The sequence below is a fragment of the Rhododendron vialii genome, chromosome 8a, assembly GCF_030253575.1.
Source record: "Rhododendron vialii isolate Sample 1 chromosome 8a, ASM3025357v1".
Classification (NCBI taxonomy): Eukaryota; Viridiplantae; Streptophyta; class Magnoliopsida; order Ericales; family Ericaceae; genus Rhododendron; species Rhododendron vialii.
The window spans coordinates 18448790-18475611 of record NC_080564.1 but is presented as its reverse complement, the minus strand read 5'-3'; the positions used below and the strand labels follow the sequence as shown (position 1 = coordinate 18475611).

At 38.8% G+C, this 26822-nt stretch overlaps 1 protein-coding gene across 5 annotated transcripts; it reads right to left on the bottom strand.

The window, feature by feature from the left end:
* Window positions 1-19: 19 nt before the first annotated feature.
* LOC131335719 (histone deacetylase 15) lies at window positions 20-22319 on the bottom strand. Of its 5 annotated transcripts, none has more exons than XM_058371194.1 (18): window positions 22163-22319; window positions 20495-20794; window positions 20216-20392; window positions 19905-20019; window positions 17643-17719; window positions 16212-16287; window positions 14582-14646; window positions 14198-14253; window positions 13941-14064; window positions 13711-13836; window positions 13415-13465; window positions 12972-13040; window positions 8530-8638; window positions 6547-6626; window positions 6138-6220; window positions 6002-6047; window positions 4704-4881; window positions 20-308 (listed from the first exon to the last, which is right to left on the bottom strand). In XM_058371194.1, the coding sequence occupies exons 2-18, from the start codon at window positions 20747-20749 to the stop codon at window positions 112-114; spliced, it is 1884 nt and encodes a 627-aa protein (XP_058227177.1). In that variant the 5' UTR covers window positions 20750-20794; window positions 22163-22319; the 3' UTR covers window positions 20-111. The 5 variants fall into 5 exon arrangements, with proteins under 5 accessions (XP_058227177.1, XP_058227180.1, XP_058227179.1 ...); XM_058371197.1 differs by having other exon boundaries at window positions 20-313; window positions 4710-4881; XM_058371196.1 differs by having other exon boundaries at window positions 17643-17692.
* Between the last annotated feature and the right edge of the window lie 4503 nt (window positions 22320-26822).

Genomic DNA, 26822 nt, shown 5'->3' with positions numbered 1-26822 from the left:
TACCCTCACTATGCAAGAGTGGTGGAACTGATCATCTAAACATTAGCACCAAATGGGCTAAACAAGGTCAACTCAGTACAGGAGAGCACATAATAGGGAGGGACAAAAACTCTAGGATACATCGATACACACTACAATTAAGTTACCCAAAAGAAAGAAGATGAGGATGCATGAGAATATAACACAAACATTACTCAAACACCCTTCAATCTTACATGAAGGTCCCCGGATAAGAGATGATACAGCCACCGTTTTTGCCCCCACTGCCACCATACCGGCACTCCAGCCCGCTGTCTCTTTTTTTTCAGCTTTTCTGCACGAGAAGGTCATAGAATAGGAATCAATCCAGCCCCAGAAATTACTTGGTAAACAAGTAAAAGAAAAGGTTAAACCTCTGAATAAATAACATCTTGCATGTCTTTAACAGGGTAATTAAACAGGTCTAGGGGTCCTCATTCCTGCAGTAGGACAAATACTACAGCAGTATTTCTAAGCATAATGTATCGCACTTATCAAAGAAACAAGAAACATAAGCCCTGTCCTATTGCAGCTTCCACATATAAACTCTTAGCCAAAACAGAAGATTGCTCTTCCACAATAAGAACCCTGTCTTTGCATTACGTTCAAGAGCGTAACGTACCCTGGCGATAGGGAACGTTGAGCAAATGTGGTGATGAGGTCGTTGCCAAGACCGTGTCGTGGTCTAAACGTGAATGGGTCCATGCATAGGGCCTGTTCTCTGACTTCTCAAACAAACAACTGCGTCACAGGGAAAGCCCGTCAAAGTTGGTTCGATGATGCCTTACTCGTGAAGGACTTAACAGTGAATAACAATAATGAAACAAGAAACAAACTAAATGCCCCACTTATATCGCCGTGAATAAAGTGACAAGAGTACATGAAATGGAAAGGAAAACAAACTAGAACTCTCTAATATTGGAATTAGGAGTCTTTGAATGAAAGGAAACAAGTAAAGTTGCGAAAACTGAAAAGATAAAAGCTAAGGAACTGTAGATAATGACTGGAATTTGAATGATGAGGCGAGAGCCTTGAGCCTGCCCTGTTTCCCCCTATTTGTAGCAGCTAATCCGCTGAAAAATAGCTCAGATGACCCCGGTTATGCTCCACATTCTAGTCCAAGCCAACCGCTCTGCTTTATTTGAATTAAAATAAAACTTTATGGCCGTTGATTCTCAGCTACTTGAAGGTAAGGCTCGTTACTCGTGTATTCGTGTAGAGGGGGAAAAGGTTTATGGAAACTGGCGCGTAAACTTAGACCGCACCACAACCTAGAAGCAGAAAAAACTTCTGGAGGATGAATCTCGAGAGAAGTAAAGGGAATGGAAGCTCAGGGAATCCTAAGGGCAATTTCGGGATTTGCTGAGTGATCCGGACTTGGGAAGGTAAAAAAAAAAGAGGAGAAGATAAGGGGGAAGAGTGTACCAGGAGTCTGTGGCAATGCTTGGGGACAAGTGATGAGAATGGCAATGGAAGAAATCAAGAGGGTCTGGTGTGTTTGGGACGAAGAAGAGAAGCCCTAAATATAGGCTTGCATCGTGCAGGAATCCAGGCAACAAAGGCTAATCCAGTTTGTTGAACGTGGGCAAGGTGTAGGGGCAGGATCAGTGTATGTACCACGCCAGATCTGGGTCGTTCGACGTGGGCGGCTGATCAACGGTCGGGATGAAGACGTCTCTTAAATTGAGCCTACGAAAGGACATTTCTGATACTCGCATTAATTAACCCTAGGGAGATGTGCAGATGCCGCCGCTTTGATCCCCTTCGTCAAACCTGGGACTGTTCGGCTCGGGAATGGGGGACAACTGATGAGTATAATTTTGGACTCATTTAGCCTAACTCTCAAGGGTTGACACGTGTCTTGTTTACTGCTCGGATCAGCCAGTCTGCTTGGCAGGGAAGACAGTGCTCGGCTGAGGTTAACCCTTGGTCGACAGGGGAGCCCACAATCATGTCGAGGGGGCTTTCCTGAGTTACAGCATCGTGGGGGGAAGTTATAGTTCCCCACAATATCCCACACTTCAGTCACCCACAGATCGTGGAAATACAACCGCCATTCACTTCAAGGGAACCGCTCCACTCATCGAGAAACCTCTCCACTCACCCACGAACCCAGTTCTATGATCGTGGAGAAGGCACGAACAGTGAGGGGTGTTTATAAATAACAGTAGATGAGACATACACAGGTACGCACTCTGTTCCCACTTCAATACAGAGCAATTATCTTCAAATCCCAATTCTAACTTAGCCTTCGGAGGTCCACGACTGGAAACACCCACTGGCGGCACTACATGTGACCATGAATGGTCGCATGAACACCCAAGTTTTTTTTGCTATAATACATGTAAATTTTTTGTATTAGTCTATCTTTAAACACCCAACTCAAATGTAAATGAACACCCACCCCATATATGTATATGAACACCCACCCAAAATATGAGCCCACAAACCATTGGTTCTGACTCTTCCTATCACCACTGCAACAGTTGAAAGAAGTTTTTCAGCAATAAAGTACATAAAGAGCAATTTGCGCAATCGTATGGGAGATCAGTGGATGAATGATTGCTTGGTCACTTATATTAAGAGTGATGTATTTGATACCGTAGATAGTGATGCTATTAACGGTTTCAAAATATGGAAAATCGTCGAGCACAATTGTAATAGCTCATATACTTTGATATTTTTGGGTTGCATTGTAGATATTAATATATAACTTTTTGTTTATATTTAGTTGTGGTTTCTCGAGGTAATATAGTGCAATTTCTGAACACCCTTCGAAGAATTCCTGAAGCCGCCACCGGAAACACCCCCAATCATTGGACTTGCTTGCAGGAACACTTGGAAGAAGTAGCTCGTCTTGGCTGACCATTTTCTGACTCCAACAGGTTGTATTGAACTTATGGATATCTCATTTTGTTTGAATGGTTTTGGTACTCAATGAGTACATTTCTCAACACATTTCACCGAGCTCTTAGGAAACAACACGTGTCCAGATTGTTGCTCGGATCAGCCAGTCTGCTTGGCTGAAAATGCCCTGCTTGGTCGGAAGAACTCCTGGTTGGCGAAGCCCCCACGATCGCCACCCAAACCTGTCATTGAGTGGTGGCGTCGTGATGAGGCAGTTAACACTCCCCCACGACCTCCATCACCCCACTGATTTCCGGTTCATGGCGATGTAACTTCCACCCACTATGTGCAAACCACCCCACTCGCCCACAATCTGGGTTGACCACCTGGGGGATGATGTACTCAGTCACAGGGCCCCTATAAATACGGGTACATGATAACATACATAGGTATGCACTCTGTTCCATTCTCAATACCGAACTCTCACATACAATCACCACTTCTAACTTGATCGTTGGAGGGTCCGTGACTAGAAACTGTGAAAGTATCTTCTTTGTATCTTTCTAATTAAGACATAGATTAGGCATAGATGAGATATACCCTAATCTATGCCTTAAGTTAAAAGATACATGGAAGATACTTTCATAATCAGGCTGTGGCAAGGGAAATCGAGGCACTGGGTGCTGATCTGGGCCATTCGACGTGGGATAATCTTTATGTCTGAGATCAATGCACGAACACTGATCTGGGTCGTCCGACAAATGCCCTGCTCGGTCGGAGGGACTCCGGGTCGCCCCCAAGATTGCCACCCAAGCCTGTCCTCGATTGGTGGCGTCGTGGGGAGGCAGTTAACACTCCCCCACAACCTCCATCACCCCACTGATTTCTGTTTCATGGGGATGTAACTTCCACCCACTCCGTGGAAACCACCCCATTCGCCCACGATCTGGCACCACCTGGGGGCTGGCATACTCAGTCACAGACCCCTATAAATACAGGTACACGAGACATACACAGGTACGCACTTTGTTCCATTCTCCATGCCAAACTCACTTACAATCACCACTTGTAACTTGATCGTCGGAGGGTCCGCGACTGGAAACACCCCTAGTCATTGGACTTGATTGCAGGAACCCGTTAAAGAAGGAGCTTGGATTGTCCATCCATCTTCTGACACCAACAGTACTCATCCATTTCGTTTTATTCACAATTTGTAGTTTAAACTTCAAAAAAATTTAAAAATATATATTATATAAATAAATATACACGTGGCATGTCCCCCGCCATGTCTGTATCCCCATTTTTTTAGAATTCCCATGTCACTGTGTCCGTGTTCATGCTACATAGGTATCTGGTAATAAACCGGTACCGATACGTACAGGTGACAAAACCAATACCATGACCAGTATGGTAACGGTACAGGTACAGACTGTACCAGTGACAAAACCGGTACCATGACCGATATGGTATTCAGAACCTTGTTACGCACTTAATCCACTTTCTACACTTCACCAAGTTTCCAAAATTGCAAATATTATGCAAATAATAACACTCGTCGCTGAACATTCTGATTGCTAGATGGCCCAAACAAATGGTCAAATTACTTGAATCTCTACCAAAGCCCAACATGGACTGACCCAAGCAGGAAGAGGTCAACGTGGTGCAGGTCTGTGATGTTTGGGCGGAACGTATCATTTATTACTTGACAAATATGGAACTGTCTGAAGATAGAAAAGGCCAGATGACAAAGGTATCCATCGGCTTTCTGACAATAAGGCATTCCATGCCTCTGCTCAGAAGGGATTACTTTGGAGGGAAAATCTAACAAGAAGAATTACACTCACTTCTATTTGGAAGCGCGTATGTGCCCCACTGCAAGTTCAATTTTAATAAGACAGGTTCCAGAGTAGGCCAGAATTTCATCTGAATTTTCAGGACTTCCATAACAGTTAGCAGTCCAGATTTAGATGGCACTGCATTCTCCGCTTCACATCCAGGACTTTCACCAAGCAAGACCTTCATCAGAGAGATAACAAGTTAAAAGGAGGCACATACAAGAAAAGAAATACATTACACTAATAACTGTGTAACAAAACCAACTAAACATCAACCAGGGACAGCAAGAATTGCCATACAAAACAAGTCACACAAATCAACAAAAAGGCTCTATAAAAAGCATGTTTACCGGATTATAAATTCAATGACAATAATAATTTCCACCCAAGTATGTCTCACGTTTTCGTCATTCCGAGCTCCCAGATGCAGAACCAAAATTCCATTCAGTCAGTGCTATCCACACACATAAGAAATCTGTGCCAGCGTGCACAGATCCTTTTTGGACCCGTTTTGGGTCCCAAAAAAATGATCGAAGCCGCTCATTCCATGTTTCGCAAACGCCCTTACAGTTATCCTGTTTAAAATATTTTGTTAATGGTCCCTACCAAAAATCAGTTGAATTGGATGACTGTAAGGGCGTTTACGAAACATTCATAAACAAAATGAGTGGCTTCGATCATTTTTTTGGGACCCAAAACGGGTCCAAAAAGGATCTGTGCACACTGTCACAGATTTCTTATATGTGCAGATATCCTTCCTGTTCCAATTATCTCTTCAAATCAGAGAACGAGAATCTACAGATCTTCAATAAGCTAGCAGCATCCAGAGTTTCTTTTCTTTCCTTTTTTGAACAACACCAAGTTTCACTAATTGACCCGAAAAAGGCACGGAGTTTCACAACACAAAGTTTCACCAATAGTCCTTGTTGGCACTTTGTTGCACCTCAAGTTCGTGCCACACTTGCTGTTAATTGGTTGAACACATTATCTACTCTTGCAAATTTAGGAGTTAGGACCTAATCAATCACGTAGTCAAGAATCCCATCAAGAGATGGTAAACTTACATGATTCATGATTTTTCTGAAGTGAAAACTAGACAAGATATCCCCGTTAAGTTGAAACTACGATAGAGTATCTCTCAAAATGTTGAACACACACCACAAACTACCCCACTCAAAATGGTAACAAAAAAAAATGACATAAAAGAACTGTATCTAATTAGAACAACAATTATAATGGATGGAGAAGAAATTTCCAAAAATAGAAACAGAATTCTTTAAGAGTTGAAGGATTAATTTCACCTTAATCACTGCAGTAGCAGAGGATGATATTGACCGGAGATTATAGCTGCAAACAAAAACAATTCATCGATTACACTCCACGTAGTGCGACGATTCGAAATAACTGAAAACCAAGGAACAGAAGTAAACCACAAACCCGCCCTCAAGAATAACAAGCAACTTTCCCCCAGAAATAGCATTCAACGCATGTGTCATTTGTGCAAATCCGGAAGGGGTTACCTACAAATTGATGTGGCGAAGAATAAACATTTGAATCCTGTTATCTGATTGAAAACTACAAATTTGACACAAACCATGGGTCTGTTCAGTAAATAAGCCACTTAAAAAGTATATTTTTTTAAACATAGATAAAAGATGTGGTTAAAGTAAAGTGGTTCATTGCAAAAGCTGTCAAGATGCTTCCACAGTTGCTGAAAACAGCTCAGGGATATTTTCCATTTGAAAAGTCCCAAAGAAGCAACCAGAAAGTTCTTCCATATGACACTCCCACAACTAATGGATGTCAATAAATGATAAGAGAATTAAGCTGAAAAGGCGATCCTTACATCACAACAACCCAGGGGATCACCCCTAGCAGCATCAAACCCTGCTGATATGATGATGAAATCAGGGGAGAACGCAGAAGCTGCAATGGATATGGTTTTGAACATTATTAAATTAATTCCAGGCCAGTAACCAAACAACCACAATGAAATGTATTATGTCTGGGTATTATGAATAACGCAAGTAGGTAATTAAGTCATCGACAGTTCACCTACCATAAGAACAGCCAAGTATTGCACATAGTAATGACAATAGTGACAACAAACCTGAAACTGTAGCAAACACAGTGTTCTAAAACAAGGAATTAATCGGCGAGCGGGGCCTATCCGATTAGGTCCAACTAACGATTAATAGCCGATAACTAATTAATATGCACCGATTAATTGCTCGAAGATGGCCGACCGCCCGACTAGCGCCTAACTTTTAGAACATTGAGCACGCATACACACTGAGTCCGACACAAGTATGATCCACAGACAGATAATAAAACCAAATGAGACAGATAATAAAAGAGATTTGAAAACTTGTGTCTCTGTGGCACCAGTCCTAAGTATTCTATGGTTCGTGTCTTCAGCAGGGCTATTGATAGTTATAGAATAAAAAAAAATTCAGATGCATTTTTCATAATACTAGCTCTACATAAAATTAGAAACTGTGGACGATGAAGCTCCACGAGCAATATGAATATAGTGCATACTCCCATGCTTGCATTCTTCATTCTTATCTTTGTCACCCTTTTCCTATGAAGGAAGTCTGCTACTGCATATCTTACGTTAGTCATACATTTGACATATCCTGTTAGAATTGTTATGAGCTACATTTGGGGTACGAGTTTAATTTCACAACATGCTAGACATTAACCCATAGAGCGTTGTGGCATAGAGCGTAGTGGGACGCATCTGAAAATCGGTGTTAAGGGCATGAGACATGTTGTCCAAACATCTGAATCTAGGAAGAAAGTAAAAATAATAATAGTTGTAATCAGGACAGATACAATAAGTATCGGATACATATCTACAAGAATTTGTGAAGTGTCGGTCTAACACAGACACAACTCCTCTCTTCAATTATTCATGCTACTAAGTTACAGCCCCTATATACAAACAAAAATAACCAAACCAAAGAACAGAAAAAACACCAATTACTTGAAGAGTTGAAAACCTTACGGAACTTAAGTCTGCAACGGAGCTTAAGATCAACAAATTTCATCAACACAATTAACAGATAAAACCATCCGACTAACTCTTTTTGCCTACCAGCTGAAATGAACACTAAACTGCTGATAATAGGTGTCACATGTTTAATTTTAGTCAGTATATTGCAAAGGAACTCAGTTACTTTTTCTGTCCTCGGATGGATAGGTACAGACCAGGAACAATTTTTTTAAGTTTAACTCAGATTCTCCTATTACACAAAAAGTTTGAACTAATAAGGATTGCAAACCACCAAATACGTCTACGAATTCCCTGATTGGTCTTTCTTGATAGGAACTGATCAGTTCTTCCCAATTTACAATAGTGGTAATGGGGATGTTCATCTAAGGTAGTAAGATACATTTTCGGAAAAAAGTTTATATAGGGCATCAATGATTGACTCAACACTGTTAATATTGTATTCTTTTACAACTAGAAGACCAAAGCAATAGAGAAGTAGATGCACTATAAAAATGACAGTAGCTTCTTGACTGAACTATATACTGTGAAAGTATTATGCATCGTGATCTCGTCGTATCTTGTATTTTAGGCATAGAATCGTATCATGATAATATCGTAATCATATCTCTTTGTAATCTTCTATTTTGGGTATAGATTTCTAGGCTTTTCTCTATTTAAGTTTGTGCTAGCATTGGAATCATTTACTCTCAATATTCAGTAATACAAATCCGTTCTCTCTCCCATATGTTTTGTCACATATACTTCATAGTATAATTACATGAAAAGGCAAAATATTCCTTCTGTCATTTAAATTAGAAAATAAATAATAACCTATCGGTAGGACAACGTGCTGAAATGCAAAAAGATAATCATTATCTCCAACTCCTCCACGACTCCATGGAACATTCACACAATATCCTTCTGCACCCATGCTACCGACCTGCAGAAAGAAAAAGTCAATTGTGACCCTTCCTATTATTGTGGAAATACTACTTAAACAAATGTCAATAGTACATGCACCATATTGAAAAGGGTAAGAGAGATACATCCCCATTAAAACAGATAAGATAAATGGACGTAGAAGTAGACTAGACGATGCACTGGAAGATAAAAAGCTGGCAAAGTTGCAAAGCAAATGTCTCAACCATTTTCATAAGTATGACAGAGCATTCTAATCAGTAAAAGATCACAATTATCCAATTTTTGAGTTCAGTCCCTGCAGGGATGAGAGAACCATTCATAATATATATGAAGTGTTCTATTGGAAAAAATTAAATTTCAGTGAATTCGGAAATGTGTTTCTGACATTGATTTTTCCTACCCATTCTCTTAATTTTGATGACAGTCCACGTACGATCTTTAACCGCACACAGTTCCTCTTGTTTGCAGCTCTTTAAGAGAGTATTTTGCACATACATAACTGCAACATTCTGTACTTCAGCTATACTTGATATAGTTTAAATTATCATGCCTACTTTTTTCTTGAGTCCTACTGTGGGACTCATGGCTGTACAAGGGTTTCGGCAGGAAAAGAGGAATGTGGTAAAACACGGAAGAGGTATGCAGTAGTTCTGAAGAACAGAGGGAAAGATACGCAGCAGAGCAATTGAGAGAGAGAATGGTTCTAAAAGAACCGCATTCCTAGTGAAGATATGGGGCAAGGATGGCAACGGATAGTATATGGATTGGGGATCCTATCCCACCCCCGATCCCCAATCGGGTGATTTTTTACCATCCCTGCTCCAATGCCCAATGGGGATATTGGACGAACTACCAAACCCGCCTCCCAGTAGGGATCGGGCTTTCATAAAATAAACCTGTACCTGAACAACAAAATTGAAGAAGAATGACACTAAAGAGAAAGCAAAGCATCCCAACCAAAAAAACATTACTTCAAATCTTCGTTTCAATTGCTAAAACTAAAACAAAAAGGAGTAAATAGAACAATATTTTGCCTGTAAGAACTTCAAAACTCAACACCTTTTATTATATCGATCTTTTGTTGACAGGCAAATTCAAAATATGCACATAACAACGCATGTGGAAGTCCAAGGTTGTTACAAATTGGATTAGACCCTTTTCCAAATCGTGAATTGTAACGACAGGGTCAAAATTTTCAAAACATATAACACAGACATCCATGAATTCAGGATACTAAAGATTGTAACATATATCAAAAGTTCAAGCCAAAAACAAAAAAAAAAGGTTCATTTTGAATGATTATTTAATAGATAAGAAACTTGCTTGTATCACCACAGATGGAGTTCAAGGCTTTAATGCATAATCCTACATAGCATAGTCTATTTTGCAATGAGGTATCAACTAGAACAAGAATTCAGAAGAAAAAATATATTTAAAAAGACATGCATTCATACTTATATTATTATACTCGACAAGATTCATAAAGTCATGTATATCTATTGCTCAAGAAAAGTACGAGAGTCTGTAACAAACATCGAGTCTATCTGATATGACTCATATCCTACTAGACTAACTTTATTTTATCAAAATAGCAACAAATAGCTCATGAATGAAGGTTATTTTAGCTGTAAACATCATTAGTAGATGTATTTTGACATTGTTGAGGGAAAATTCTACTAAAAATGTCAAGAATTGGATCCAATTAAATTCTCAAATCACCAAAGGATCAACATACTTTTGCATGGGTATTGCATATATTCAAGCTAAATAAGTTACATTCTCCATTTAAGAAAGAAGGGAAAAAAAAAAAAGCAAAGAGGTAAAAAAAAGGTTATCAATTAGTCAGGCATAATAGTTTCAAGAATCAATTGAAGTGGAAATTGTGAATCAAATCGTGAATCGTATGATTCATTGCCAATTCCATCCCAATCTCAATTAACCTACATATTCATTTCATTTGAATCGTGAATCATGTGAATCGTATGAAATGAATCGTATGATTCATTTCGTTTTTGTATGAATCGTGAATGGTATGGTTCTGATTACTATGGGTGCAACAAATACGCACCAAATAAAAGAGCGCTACTATCTAATTTTTTGAACACATAACCTGACAAGTAATTGACTGAAAGACATCAATTAACTCCTAACTACCAGGGGAAACTACAAAATTGCCCATCAGTATGCAAGACCACGGCAATACTAAGTTCTCTGCCACATGGGCATGATTTCTGAGGGTATCCTTTTCCATGTTCCTAGAGCCAGGTTGACATGTGGAGTTCAGCAATGACGTGCCAAGGACACACACGAGACAATGTGTCCAGCCATTATAGTGTCGCCTCTCCTCATCTTCTCCAATAAAGCAATATTTCCTATAAAAAGTACAATGAAAGGAGCCCAGAACTTGTCTTGAAACGGTAGAAACTGGAAGTGCAAATTCATGTTGCCAGTCCCACAATATTGGTCATACATGGTCCCCGAATTTTCCGCTACCAATAGAGTATCAATTGATTTGTTTTCCTCAAGTCCAAAGAGTGCAAGGAGATGAAATCAACCAAATAGAATTACACATCTATATACCTCCCTTCCGACCAAATGGAAGTAAAAATTGATTGACTAATGACTCCTGCCTTTATAGTTTAGGGGGTCACAAAAAACTGAAATAATAAATTTAGTACAAGATGAAAGAGAGAAGTCAAAAGTAAAGAACCCGGGAGTTTTTTTCTTCCAAAAAGAAGAGAGAAGAGAGACACAGTATTAAGCGCTACTTTCAATGAGGTTGTTCAACAAGGTGCACTCCTTCCTATCCAGGAAGGGTGAGTTTGTGGTTAAGCAAGTTAAACAACTCATTAGACTATGTATTTGAGCAGTACTCGGAGGTACACCTCCTTGTGGCACCTTGACATTACAGACTTACTGCTCCAAACAGCCAATTGACTTCACCTACGAGAAAAGAGTAGAGATCTACTTGCTTGCTTATCTCGAACAAATGACATTCCTTTCACTCTGGTTTGAGATGTGGCAAAAGAATCTCTGGGGGAATGCTGAGTTTAGGGGGCAGCACATATAATTTAACAAATCTATCCTTGAGTCTTTCTACATTCCATGAAATGGAGAAAAGCGTACAGCAGAAAGGCCATACCTTCGCCAAAAATTGATAAATAGTTGTCTCCTTGCTTTCAGACCCAAGCGACGAGGGACTTTGCTTCACTTATGCAAGAGGATAAATTGTTGCGGTAATGGTTGTCTAATTACCATCACAGATTCAACAACAAATATGGAAATATATATTTGGGCCTGTTACTGAATATCTTTATAAAAGTATTCACTTGCAGATAACAGACCATAGTTACCAAAAAACTCTTCTAGAGGAATGAAACTCGCTTCCCAGGAAACTTGTTTCCAGAATGAAGATGATGTTGTGCAATTTCAAGGGAAAATCTCAAGAAGCATTTCCGAGACGTTTCTGAAACTTTAGCACAACATAAATCAACTTGTTAGAAACTGTTAAAAAAAAGTTGTAAGAACTCCTGAGAACTCGCTCTGATAAATTTTATTACTTTTCCTAGCTAGCAGAACTTATTATTGAACAGTTGTATGTGATTGTTCATTGTTCTAACATATCACGAAAGAAATGTTATACTTACAATTTGCCACTTCTCAGGTTCTTACTACATTTCTTTGAAATATCCTGTTCAATTTATCACACAACATATCGCAATTTGCTTTTCGTGATTCTGTTTCCTTATAATTTTCCGCTTCCGTTCTCAAATTGGCAACTACGTGTTACATGGACTCAGGTGCGAGTATCGGGTGTGGGTGCAAGTCCAAGTGTCGGACCTTCCTAAACTTAAATCTTAGGATACGTAGATATGTGTCCCCAACTTGGGTACGGGTACGGGGACACGTATTGAACTCTTGTTTGTATTATATATTGCATAATTTTCACAGATTATGTACCATAAACTATGTTTACAAATGTATTCAAACAAAAAAGGGTTAAGAAAATTATGTTTTTGCCATTTCCGTATTTCTTGTCTATGTAAAATACTCAAAATATTGCTGTTCCAGCTAATTTGATATTCCTTTTCTGAAAGTATCTTAACAATTAGAGGATCCGAGTGTCCAAAAGATACGGGTGTCGGACACATCAATACGGGTACTTGAGCCAAAATGAAGGATCCATGTAACATAGCGTAGCATACAGAAGATAGATTGTGAAGAAATATTCAAAACAATGAGGCATATGAAATCTTCATACAAGAACATGAATCAAGCAAATAGAAAACTGAAAAGAGCCAAAACCATCAGCCACGCTCTCATATCTGCCTATCAAAAAGTACAAAAACTACCTCATGAGCTGCGCCAGTGCCGGGATAGAACTTCCCCCCCTCATGCCTATGTAAGGAGACATACAAGACCTACAAATGGGTTCAATCTCATTAGCTCTAGAAAAAACAACCAAATGCACTAGCACTTAAAAGCATCATTGTACATGCAGCGAACCACAGGATATATTTATTTTTTAAAAAAAAGGCCAAAAGGTGGATGAAATGTGACACCCCAGAAAAGACTTTAGTGCATGAATCTTATCTTGCAAAATCCAAATTGTGGTAAATTTGAAGGTTTCAGCAATCCACTACCAAGAAATCTCAAACAATTACAACAAAAATAGGCACGTGAATTGGCTCATGCCTCTTCCATCCAAATATAAACTATTCTAGCCAACGTCTACCACTTCATCACATAAAAGAAGTTTCAAACTTAACAAACAATTTACAAACTACATTATCACCGTTTTGCTCCCATCAAATATTTCTTGTGTGCCATTTCCATGATGTACATCCTGCAACAAACGACCAAATTCTGATTTATTATATAGAAGCATTATACCTGCAGATGCACGGAGGCATCCAGTAGGGTGCGTAAGATATAGCTAATGTGAGGAAGCATTATGTTGAGAAGTCTTTTGATGAAATAAATCAAGCCAGAGAGACAGAGAAAGAAGCAACTACATCGTTATGAAGGAAAACATCCAAAAAAAAAAACAGGAAGAGAAGAAAATAGGAGTTGTTAGCATTAGTACATTACCCAGTCAACAATGAGAACCCTTTTAGCCCCAACACCCTGAGCTGCCAATGCAGCAACTGCTGCATTGTTGTGGAGACAGAACCCCATGGCCTGTCTTATACCAGCATGGTGACCAGGAGGCCTAACCTAAATCAGAGAGAGGAGGGGATGCAAAATTTTGTAGCAGTGAGAGTTGCTTAGATCAGGTTATTATAGGCAAGAAAGCCAGGAGACTTGAGAACATTTCTTACCAGAGCAAAACCATTTTTAGCATGTCCAGATAAAATTTCTGAAGCAAGATCAGCGCACAAACCTGCTGCAAGCCTAGCAGCACGTGCTGAATGCTCATTCGCGTATGTATCAGGTGTGAAGTAGCTGCCAATCAACAGGAGAAAACAATCAAAAGGCTAATCTCAACGAAATCAGTCAACAACCACAATGACCCATCACCACACTGCCAATTGTGCTTGCACCCAACTGAACCGAAAAAAGTAATAATAGCACACACCTAGCGAGAAGTTGGCTTGTAAGCTCTACAGATTGAATATGCTCCAAGGAGTGAACCTGCATGCTCAAAGAAGAGGTTACCACTAGGTTAAAGCCCATGGGATAGATATCTGCATCTTTAGCTCCAACATTGAACTGTAGAGGTTTGGCCAAATATACAAGACAGAGAAAATAAGCCCAGCTTATTGTTATCATCTTTCCAAACACAAAAGATAGGAAACATTCCCCAACAGAAATTTTTGTCTGCTGTCATCTTTATTATATATGTTTCAATTTATTTCCTCAAAGAAGTCTCAGATGCCAGATCTGACACATGGACTCACAATTATCTGATGAATTTTAATCCAGCCCTAGTATTAACTTCAAGATCGAGCTCATTATTTACCATATGCAGTTCTTCTTCTGTGATTTCTCTTGCAGAAATTGGAAAGCATCGTCCGGGAAATATACCTGCAAAAGTTAATGGCAATCTTCTTGGGGAACAGCGGAAACCATATGAATTAATACACAGCCGTAAGCTTTGTGATGCAAATTTTTTAGTGAAACGGAAAATAATTACTGAACAGAAAGAGACATATATAATATAACAGACTGCCGTAGAACTTGGGTGACACTCCCTTGGCATATCCTAATTCATATTCTCGTTTACTAGGAAATATTTAAGGTTAAATACCTAGACACCCCTCGAAGTTTACCTCTTTGTCTCGCCCACCCCCTCTTAGAATTTCGCCTATACAGAGACCCCCTCATTAAAAAAATTTTGTCCCGTACACCCCTTCCGTTGGGTATCCATCTAGAAATGTTACAATTTTGACCTAAATTATTTGAAAAAGGATAAAATATTCCAATATTGCCCCTATCTCTCCCTCTCTCTCTCTCTCTCCCCTGAAATCACCACCATCACCACCCCACCAGCCACCACAATCACCACTACCGACCACCATGGACGCCGGAGACCACCACCCATGCCGGCGACCACCACCATCGATCGAACTCGAAAACACCACCATCGATCAAACCGAAATCAAACTTGAAAACACCACCATCGACCACCACCATCAATTAAACTCGAAATAAACCAAAAACCCAGTCTGAGGGAATAATCCAATCACAGTCTGTGAGTTTCAATTGGAAAAAACTCCTCCGTATCCAAGAGTTTCTCCTTCTTCCAAAACCCTTCCCATTCTGCAACAAAATTCTAATTAAAAAACCCAAAAACAGAACCCAGCAATAATACTCCATTCATCACTCAAAACCAATCGAACCCGACGAAAAACCCAACAAGAACAACCCCCACCGCCCTCCCAATCTGAGCCCGACGACGATCCCTTCACCTGTGAAATATGCATCGAACCCGACGACAATCCCTTCACCTAAATTGTGTATCTCCATCGGCACTCCAATGATTTTGCAGAGAGAGAAGTGTGGTGCAAATAATCGACCGCTCCCTCCTGGCTCGGATGCCATTTATGGTCGCTTGATCCGGGATCGATTTCCCCAGCCCTATCCCAGCCAATTGGGAGGGGAACTGGCTTGAGGAGGCCTTTTAAGAGAATGAGGGTTTGGGAGGGGGGAAGGCGGTGGTGGGAGAAGGAGGGGACTAGGGTTTTGGAGTTTTTACGGAATTGAAGGAGGGCTTCGGGGGTGTAGGTACCGGAGAGGGGTTGGCCGTGGGTGGGTGGGTGGGTGGGGAGGGGGGGGCTCTCTCTAACGTGGGGGTATTTGGTCTTTCATTCTTTCTGTCCAACAGAGTTAGGTCCTCCAAATGAAAACTTTAATGAAGGGGTCTAACCGTAGGAGAAATTCTAAGAGGGGGTGAGTGAGACAAAGGGGTAAACTTCGAGGGGTGTCTAGGTATTTAACCCAAATATTTACTATGAAGACTTTACACTTTGTGATGCAAATATTACATGGATATACCAAAAAGGATTTTTTAGAAGAGCAGCCCACAATATAACAACGAGCCCCTGTAAACACAAGTAAAAGACAAAAGCAACAAAGGTTAAACAACAAACCAGCAGTCGCAAGGCTAGCTGTGATAGCTCGAAGACGATCAGGTCTTTCAGGATGTGGATGTGACTTCATTTCAACCTACGCCGGTATACAAAATGAAGTAAAATCGTCATCTTTAATAGAATAAGAAACCGCTGTGACCAGATTAAGACTAGCATCACCAGCGGACTAATATTCAATCATAAGGAAATCAAATGCATTACTAACAATCAATATCTTCATCATCAAAGCATGGAACAATGTACAGATGCCCGAAAAGATCCCACCCTCCCGTATCAATGACATGAATCAGACGCAAACCCTTCTAACAGTAATTACGAATGTATCAAAAATACGTAAACATGGCATAAATCATCTATAATACTTACTAAGCAAGTGCATGACACACGGCACACTCGTTTTTTAGGGGGGGAAATCACTTGAAAATCCACCTCAGCCACTAATATTCATCTTCCATCTCTTTTGATTTTCTCCCACTTTAGAGTGGGAAAAAAAAAAACTTTCAAACTTCCCATCAGGGTTTCCCTCACATTCAAACTTTTTCTTTTATTAAATTATTGTTTAAATGTTCAATCTTGAATCGATGAGAAGTAAATATCATACAACAAAAAAGAATTTTTTGGGGCTTTCGTGCATAGCACGGGTACCACGCTTGTATGCAGCTATAAGAGGGTAAAGGTCGAACACAAGCTGGTCGATGTGGGATGTATATTGCCCATCACTTGCGGCAACAAGATTGCAGGTTAAAATTTTGAAAACTGAGGCTTGCAGCACCCATATCAAGGCATGCTACAGCAGAGTTTCCAACCCAGTGACTGAGAGATAGTATTTGGCAAAGAATCAACGTATAATTACATAGCAACCAAAGTCGAGTTTAAGAGAATTCTAAAACCAGACATTGAAAAATTAAGAAACCAACAATGGGGTATTTTAATCAGGTTTGGGTGATATTGATAGAGCGATTTACTGACCAGTTCCTCAGGTACTACCCCAAAACTTTAGTGTTTTCACCAGCCCAATGAACAGGTAACCCATTGTTAGTTGCAAGAACCCAGAACATGTATTCTTCGAATCAATACTCAACACTTCGCTATATATTTACTTACGGAAAACTAACAATATTCTCGTTGCATGTAACGAAATAATGTTTTCGATGTCTATGCTATCATGATATCTAGAAGTACCATATATATAAAACAAACACAGTGCTGTCAACTTCTTGTAAGATCAACATCTAGCAGATCATTCACTTCTATTAATAAGGAAACTAATTTACCATGCAAAAACATGGACACCCAAAGATACCATCGTGGCATTAATCATATCATACAATGAACCAAAATGCAGATAGATGTACGTGTATTAATTCTAAGCTATATCGTTCAATTCTAGCTGAAATTTACAAAAATTACAAGCAGGAAAGCAGCACCTACTTCTGAGTGAAGCAACATTCTCTCATCAAACCCTACAGCAGTAAATTTGCCTGATTCTGAAATTTGTGAGCATGGATCTACACACAGAAGAAATTGAGTACGATGGCAGTGAACAAATTGCAGAATGTGAATCAACAGTTACCAACTACAAGAATTAACAAGCATATTAATCGAAAGGTGATGGTCTGCCATAACTGTTGGGGCTTCATAGCCACCTTACAGGTCCTGGGTCCCAATCCAGGCAATCATGTCCCCTCCCACTAGGTAGTAGATAAATTTGACGCTTTGAATGTACTCAAGTCAAAGCAAAAAAGGTATCATATGTTATAAGGAAGCATAAGATGCTATTTCGATATAGTGCAATAAAACTGCCTTCCAATAAACCCCCTTTTTGGTCTCTGGCATTTATTTTGTTATCTATCATTGCAAAATTCAAACATGACCATGTCAAAGACATTTGGTCAAGATATATAAGCACAGGCCAAAATTCACCACATGCTATAACAATACAGTATGAGACATCCACTCTTGAGCAGGTAAAAAGTCATAGAATCATTTTTTTTTTTTAAGAATATTTTTGGAACAATGAAATGATAATTAAAGAAATTACTTTAAGTCACACATTTAATTGCTAAGAATGAATGAGTTTGACTGTACATGTATTAATTAGCACACAGCTTTTTTTAATGATATGTTCAGTAAACATTAAAGAGAGCGTTACCATCTCAACAAGCATGGTTATGCATGATTTGTGGATTGAAGGGTGGGACAGAAATACTTTTTTAGGTACCAAAAATCTCTAAGATTAAGGAATAATGCAGTACAAAGGTAATAATTAGCTGGAAAAAGTAGACGTTGCACGTCCTAAAGTAGTTCGATAAGGATACCTACAACAAAATTATGGAATTACTTTAATCTTTCACTTAATTACTATGAGTGCAACGGGTAAGAGAGGACCTGATGTGGCCGTCTAGGATTATGGTGGCACTACAACGGCTCGAGACCTCCAGAGGTAGAGCTGGAGAGAGCTCAAGGTGGCCTTAGAGAGAGAGAGAGAGGGGGGGGAGAGAGAGAGAGAGAGAGATTGCAGTGGAGACTGCAGACTGGTCAACCAAACAGTTAAGAATGCTCCGTATAGGTCCTGCATATATTGAAAATAGATATCTTTATACAATCTAGAAACTAGAAAGCGTGGAGGCGAAGGAAAATCCATGTGCCAAGCTTCCTCCCCATTGGTGGGCGGAGTGGATGTTGATAAGGCTCCACTTTGACTCCTAAAATCAGAGTTTGGACTGTCTCATAAAATCCAAAGAGGTAATTAAGTGATATGTCATATATGTAGACTATATCATAGAACAAGTCAGGTGGTAAATATGATATGGGCTCCCAAATGTCAGGCGGTGGTTGTGATATCTTTCTAGGTGTCAGATGTTGGTGGACGCCCCCTCTCTCATAGCCAGTCAAGGTGGACATCCCCTCGTAGAGGTGAGCCTTGAGTCCTTGATCATCCCTTTGCTCTAGCCTCCAAACCATGCCACCTCTGGTCCCGAGCAAGGTATCTAGGCCATGCTCCCGACCTAGGGTGTTGTGGAATGAGGAGTCGCCAAGCTCAAAGGAGCCTTATTGAGTGAGTGAGTGAGTGTGTGTGTGTGTGTAAGAGTGAGTGTGTGTGTGTGTGTCGGTAGGAGATGCCGTTGGAATCTGTTTAAATATTCATAGTAGCATACTTCTCCATGAAGGAGGTCCTTGCATTAGGAGATAGGGAGACATGGAACCCAGAGGAGGTCCTTGCATTAGGAAATAGAGAGACATGGAACCCAGAGAATTCACTTGTTTGGATGATAACATGCAAACCTATCACTGACAGGAAAAACCATTGGTCAATTTAGGAAGCTGGCTGAAAATAGAAATAAGGAGACTCGTTAAGCTACTAAACTGCTATCGTAAAACCTATGACTTGTAAGGAAATCCTTACATAAGTACAAGTATGTGCATAAACCGAGTCACGATACTAGCTTTTCATACACAAGAAATGGATCCTAAGCGATATGGATACAAACACTTGCTCCATTATGTACACAACATTTTCAAAATATTTATGCTGACTATACTTCTTGCCAAAAACATAACTAGGTCAATTGACTTTAGTAGCCAAAAGAACATAATAGGTACCGCCAGAAGTTTCTTAACAACTGCATTGGTGCAGTTATGTCGGCAAAGGAATCAATATGACACAATCTAATAGCAACAATATGCGACTACCTTTGTATCTTTCTTTTACTTCTAACTCATTCTGAGAAAGACCTGCTTCTTTCAAGAAAGGGGAAGCGAAATATCCATGCTTAAGGATTCCTGATTCTTTATGTTCTCCACATATCTGCATATAAGGGATTGCTTTAGCATAACTATAGACAATAACCTCTCCGCTAAGAAATAGATAATAACATTAGAAACACAAAAACAAAAGATAATTCCACCGTTCACCCCCAACCCCCAGAAAATAATAGAAAAGGAAATAACAAACAAAGGTCATAGTATGAAGCAGAAAAAACAAGTTGACAATGTAACCGTACATCACAATGGCTATCATCACCAAGGTTGACCATCGTACAATTGACACAAAACCACTTTACAACTGCTGCAGGTTTTTGTACGGGCTCCCAATCACTATCATCATCTTCATCATCAAAATCATACTGGTTATTGTACATATCTTCCAATGTCATTTTTTTCTGTTGTCTAGCTTTTTTCTGCAGTTAAGTAACATGGCAAAAAGACAATTTAAAATTCTCAAGCAGGCAACTGAGGTTACAAGAACCTAAATTTCTTAAAAAAGAAATTTTTCCCCGTACAGATTTAACATCTGGCTTGATATTCGCAACCATGTCTTCGGCTCTATCTCTGACACTGATTGGTGCAGTTGAAACTCTTTCTTCCCCACAATTTCCACCCTGGCAAGGAGAAATGTTGATTCCAACAGAACCGAGGTCTCTATTTCTTCTACTATCACACTCACACTCCGAACCGAGGACTCTATGTTGAGTATAAGGATTGTGCTCAGCCTCTCCATTTTTTAAACAACTCATTGGCAATGCTTCTAAGTCCATGATGTATTCAGGTCTGATAAATGCAATTATCTGCCAAAATCATTCCTTCATGAAAACCAGCTATCAGTCACTAATATGAGAAGCCATGAAAACGAAGTTAAAAGAAAATGAGAGGGGCGGAGACAAAATAGAAAACAATAATCATAAAGGAAAAAGAAAATGCTAGGACAATGTCACAATGCAACCAGATAGGGGTGGAAAGGAAACTACTGAGTGTATCATCTCTACTTGAAAGACAAACGAGTTTGATATATTACAATATTACATAATAGGGCACCCTTAGTGACATTTCACCAAAAGACGCTACATTACTTTTTCACACATGACTTTAGGAGCAAACAATGACCAGAGACTTCACACCATTGAGAAGATTCAGTCTAGAAGAAATATAATTGAAGAGGAGCAAATTATAATTATGGGAAGAACATCATAAATTATAAGTTTTCTTGGTCTCCTAATACATGAGTCCATTATGCTCTAGAAGAAATCCTCAAAGGGTAGTCATGATTCCATGTCATTAACTTTAATTTTTATTGCAAAGATTACTAAGGGTAAACAGAATTGGCATCTTAAACATGGAGGATTTTTTGTAATGTTGCTGCAATGTTCGATTTCCTATCCCCTATTCCTATGATTTCATAATCAAACCAAAAATGTAAAACATGTAGCAGAAGTCGCTATTCAAGTTGGAAACTAAGAGTGTGACATTGACAGTGGTATGAGAGCTTGACCCCTATAAAGAGTGCGAAGGACTTCAGGAATGCATGGCAGCTGTAGTAAGCACTTTGCAGTTGATTTCTTCTTATACTTCTCTTATCCTTTCTTTACTTCTGCACTTGTATACTGAGTACTAAAGGAAATTAGGGGCCCTAGTTTTTACACATGTTGGAGGAGAGGACTAAGGTGACGGCCTCTTGGCCCGTAGGGCGGCCCTGCTTGTAAGCCAAATATGAACCAAATCTCAGACATAGCTACGGCTGCAAAACACCCGGATTAGTAGTGGGTTTGTTCATTCTTGATTTGAAAACTTAAAAGAGCTTCACAAATTTTTTAAAGATGAGCCAAGCTAATCAAACTGAGTAGCAGGTCGTTTAAGCTTTGAAAACTTAAAAAAGTTATGTGTTCAAGCTTGTTTGGTGCATGTAGCCTTATTCATTCAACATGGTTTATGAGGCCTCAATCATTCATTCAACACCTAAACAACATATCAAACCTTTAAAAAAAAAAAAAAAAAAAGCAAAGTACTATACTATTCAGCTTAAATTCTGATTCTAGGGTTCCCAAAACCCAATGTGTATATATGCATGCGTGTATAAAGTTGTGAGGGCGAACGAGAGGGGAATGGGAATCGAAAGCAAAGGGGTAAAAATGGGTGAGATGAGAGAGTTCTATGAGAGAGAGAGAGAGTCTCACCTGGTTGGGTCAAACATTTGGATGCTCTGCTCTCCGGACGAGTTTTCGGCGACGATGTATGCACGCGATGAGTACATGGATATCTATGGCCCCGGTCTTTTAGATGCATATATATATATAGGCTCTAGCCCATTGGAACCAAATCTTACGTGGGTGGAGTAGTAATTTTTACCTTCAAATAGAAGTCAGATCCTCTACATAAATTTGACAATAATTAATTTGTTTCAAAACATCAAAAATCGTATTTTGGGTTTTTTTTAGATGCTTTAAACAAACTTGACACTATCAATGTGTATGAATGTCAAATGTGAATGTGCCACGTTACTCTATCAGCCTTAAAAAAAAAATTACCAAATTTGAAGCACAAGTTAGAGATGCTTCAAATCTCAAACCGTCTCAAGCCCTTGCCCTTGTTGTCATTCAAACTCAAAATTTTAGTAGAAATCTTCCTAAACATAATTACGTTAATACTAAATTGGATCGTATGAATTGCCATTCAAATTAAATAAGACTTAAATTGTAATACATAGGCCTCCATTTTGAGATGAATGTAACCCAATCGGGTATCAAATACTATCTAACCAATGTGATTTCTTGCCAAGCAAAAAAAAAAACTAATGTGACTTTTGTTAAAATTATCAAATACTATCTAACCAATGTGATTTCTTGCCAAGCAAAAAAAAAAACTAATGTGACTTTTGTTAAAATGGATCGTCTTGACAAGTTATAGAATATGAACGGTTTCAATCTTCAAAGAAACCCTAGGACTCCAAAATGTATCGATTGCACAGTACATTCTGCTGAGAATTTCAGCATTTTTTTATGTCTTTATATATATTTATACTCCCTCCGTCCTCATTTTTTGGTCCATCGTTCCATTCTAACCGGATAATAAATTAATTTATATTTTTCAATTGATAATACTTTTTATATGCAATATAGATCTCGATCAGTACTACTCCCTCTGTCCCAAATTGTTGGTCTTATTTTACTTTTTGTGTCACTCAAACAATTATCTATATATCACAATCTATAATATTTTTTATGATTTCGAAGCTTTGTTTAATAAAATTAATTGAGATCTATCAAACAATATCCATATTTGATATAAAAAGATATTATAAATTAAAAGATATAGCCAATTTTTTTAGAGGCCCCAAATAGTAACATAACTAATAATTTGGAACAGATGGAGTATTAAACAAAGTTTTCAAGATGGCCTAAAATCTCATAGATTACAAAATATAATCAATTGAAAAGTGTCACAAACTCCAAAAAAAACTAAAAATTTGGGATGGATGGAGTATGAGTTTGCAACAATGTCTTTCAATGCATAAAAATAAATAAGTAAAAGATGGAGTGTATATAATTTCAGATAAGTAAGGACAAAAAAACAATATAAGTCCAAATAAATAGACCGTAAGAATCAACCAGTTTTGCTACTATGCATCCTTAAGGCTTTTTCTTATTCTCTCTTTCAAGCATGGCTCGAAAAGAGTCTATACTTTTGATCACTAGTTATACGAGTATATGTATCTTTTCAATAGAACAACGATTCTATGATTTTATTTTATTTTATGGTTTTTTGAGTTATTTGAATGAAAAAGTGAAGGGGATGACGGCAAATAAAATATACTGGTAACAATTCAACTCACAATTGGCTTGTAAATATGAAAATGGGGTTTTGTTAACGTATGCCTCATAGACACGTGATAGAGACTATATATTCTCCTTCATTTATATTTGTTTGCAGGGGAAATCTAAGTTTAAAACACTAGCCATAAACCTTCATTAATTGTTTTTGAAATGATCAACTTTTTTCGTTTTGGATAGAAATACCCTCAATCAAACATACACATTTTCCTTCCAAAAAATTCCGGCATATAAGTGTAAAATTAATCAAAAGTGCTAGGTACGAAGAAAAGTACCCGGAAATTACCCATAATACACTATTAGAGATGTTTATGACCATTAATAGACTTTTATTAACGGTAAGAAGCCCCTATTTTGGGTGATTTCTAGGTACTTTTTCTTTGTACCTAGCATTCCTCAAAATTAATTGGTTCCTTTTGCCCTCCACAATTCGTTTGGCTCCCTCCATATGTACCATATCAAAAGTGTTTGCCTCTTCCATTTTTGGCCTTTGTTGGATGATCCAAATCTCTAGGGGAAGTACTTTTGAAATCATAATCACTTCTCAGGTGGTGTCGGTGAGCTCATTGCCAACTCCGGCGTGTCCACTAATTAAGCTCAGATTAGTTGAATGGTTGGATTTTGATCAACGCGTTTTGAGTTTGAAATCATTGATGGATTAAATATGTCAGGGATTGGGTTTGGAGAAGTCCCCAATGCCGGAATATGAGGTATACCTCCAATCCAAAGGTTGTCTAAAAGCGAGGGTCATGTTGTCTAAAAGCGAGGGATGACCATGGAGACCAAGTTCGTTGCTAATGGTAACAAACTGAACATAGCACGCTGGCTTCAAGAGATGGTGGTGCGGCCACAATCATCGAAGATGGAAGGTGAAAGGCCCAAAAAATGGAGGGGACAAACACTTTTGATATGGGCCATATGGAGGGAGCCAAACCAATTGTGGAGGGAAATACGAATCAATTAATTTTACACTTATATGATGAACGTTTTTGTGAGGAAAATGTATATGTTTGATTGGGGGTATTTCTGTGCAAAACGAAAAAAAAAGTTGATTCTTTTTGAAAACAATTAATGAAGGGTCTATGACTAGTATTTCAAACTTAGATTTCCCATACAAAACAAACATAAATGAAGGAAAATATATAGTATGTATCATGTGCCTATGGGACTTACGTCCAAAACCCATGAAAATGTTATAAGAGAAATATCATTTGTGTATATACTAGTGCAAGGCATAACTTTGGTTATTGTGTGTCGGATCTCGGGGTACATTTTGGCGGTTTTAGAGGTCGGCCTTGTGATCAAGACCTAAGATTCAGTGGCTTGCTCTCTTTTAAAATTTCAAATTTGAAATCTATCAAGTACTATTAACTCATTTGAGTTCCTGCCGGGAAGACATTGATCTCTCCACCTCTTTTTTCGGCGGACGGTGGCAACTGAAAATGCCCTCCCACTGTCAAATTAGTTTTCACTCAAGGGCAAACTAGTGACCGGACACTCTTGTCCGAGAACTAACGATTGTATGCAGTGGAATGGAAAAGTAGTTTTCTATCCTAGGGCATGTACACCAATGATAGGTATATTACTTAGTTAAAAAGTGCAAAATCTATTTTACCTATTCATTTTTTACTTGCACACTACAACAATCTTCTCTATTACTCTCTCCATCACTATTTAAGAATTATATAAAATTGGGTTTGGTTCTTGGAGGAGAGAGAAGAAGACTGGGTTTGGTTCTTGGAGGAGAGAGAAAATAACAGGCGTGCATCAGAGAGATAATATTTGTTTATTTTTTCCGTTGCTACAGTGCCCATTTGTAAAATACTTATGCTGATAGCTAGACTGGTGCAGCCTTTTTTTTGAGAAATTTCTCTCTATTTTACCTAAAAGTGTGATATAGAGAAGCTGATGTACATACTTTTACAATGCTCACTTGGTACTTGTTTGTTCACGTCCCTTGTGTTGTCTCGACTTCGGGTATTTTTATAGGCGAATGGGCTAACCACCCTAAGGTCCCTAAGGCTAGTTAATTACTCTTCTTTTAGGACATGGTTAGGAGTCATCATTGCTATTCTTTCCATAAAATCTTCGTGTGATTTAGGACTTGTCCTGTCCGGTTACCCGTCAACTCTGATCCTCGAGGAAGACTAGCCCACCTAAAACGATCACTAAGTCTTAGGGTCCGTTCCGGAACAAAAAAAAAGCCCTTATTTTTTAAGAAGGCAATTTCAAGCTCAAATATTATGGGCTTATTGAAATCTAAAAATATGCAATATGGATCTTTTCTGAAAGATCTTGATGAGATCTTTTATACGATGCAAAAAAAATTGAAAAGTTATTTTCCATTTACTTTATTTTTTAGTTTGAAAATGTGAAATAAGCTGCTTATTTTTTAAGAAGGTTTCTGGAACGGAAGCTCGGTTCCAGAAACCTTCTTAAAAAAAAGTACTTATTTTGCCACTTCTCATTCAAAAATAAAAAGGATCATTCCACAAAATCCAAATAAGAAGTTCCTTTCATATTTTCAAACTCAAAAATAATGTAAATGAAAAACAAAAATCAATTTGTTTTGCACCGTATAAAAGATCTCAATGAGATCTATCAAATAAGATCCATAGTGATAGGAAAATTATTTGCGTAAGCACATGATTTTTGAGTTTGAAATTGCCTTATACAAAAAATAAGACTGTTAATATGATAATGAGCACCGGCGGAGGGAAATCGTACGGCGGCTACGCCGGGCCGGCTTCGGCCACCGAACGGCCGATCCAAGCCGTCCAAAAATTTTAAAAAAAAAACCGGAGGGGGCTTTCGAGGGAATCAATGGCATCCGAGGTGTGTAGGGTGCTTGATCCGAGCACCCCTTTTCCGTGTATATATGATCAAGCACCCTACACGGAAAAGGAGTGCTCAGATCAAGCACCCTACACACCTCGGATGCCATTGATTCCCGCGTTGGCCCCCTCGTTTTTTTTTTATAGAATTTTTAGACGGCTCGGATCGGCCG

Excerpts from the sequence above, each read along its gene's own strand:
- LOC131335719 (XM_058371194.1), bottom strand. The coding sequence starts at position 20,749 with ATGGACTTAGAAGCATTGCCAATGAGTTGTTTAAAAAATGGAGAGGCT. Across the intron at positions 13,466-13,710 it reads GGGTTCTCATTGTTGACTGG|GATGTACATCATGGAAATGG; the intron begins GTAATGTACTAA and ends CGTTTGTTGCAG. Across the intron at positions 6,048-6,137 it reads CTTGTTATTCTTGAGGGCGG|CTATAATCTCCGGTCAATAT; the intron begins GTTTGTGGTTTA and ends TTTTGTTTGCAG.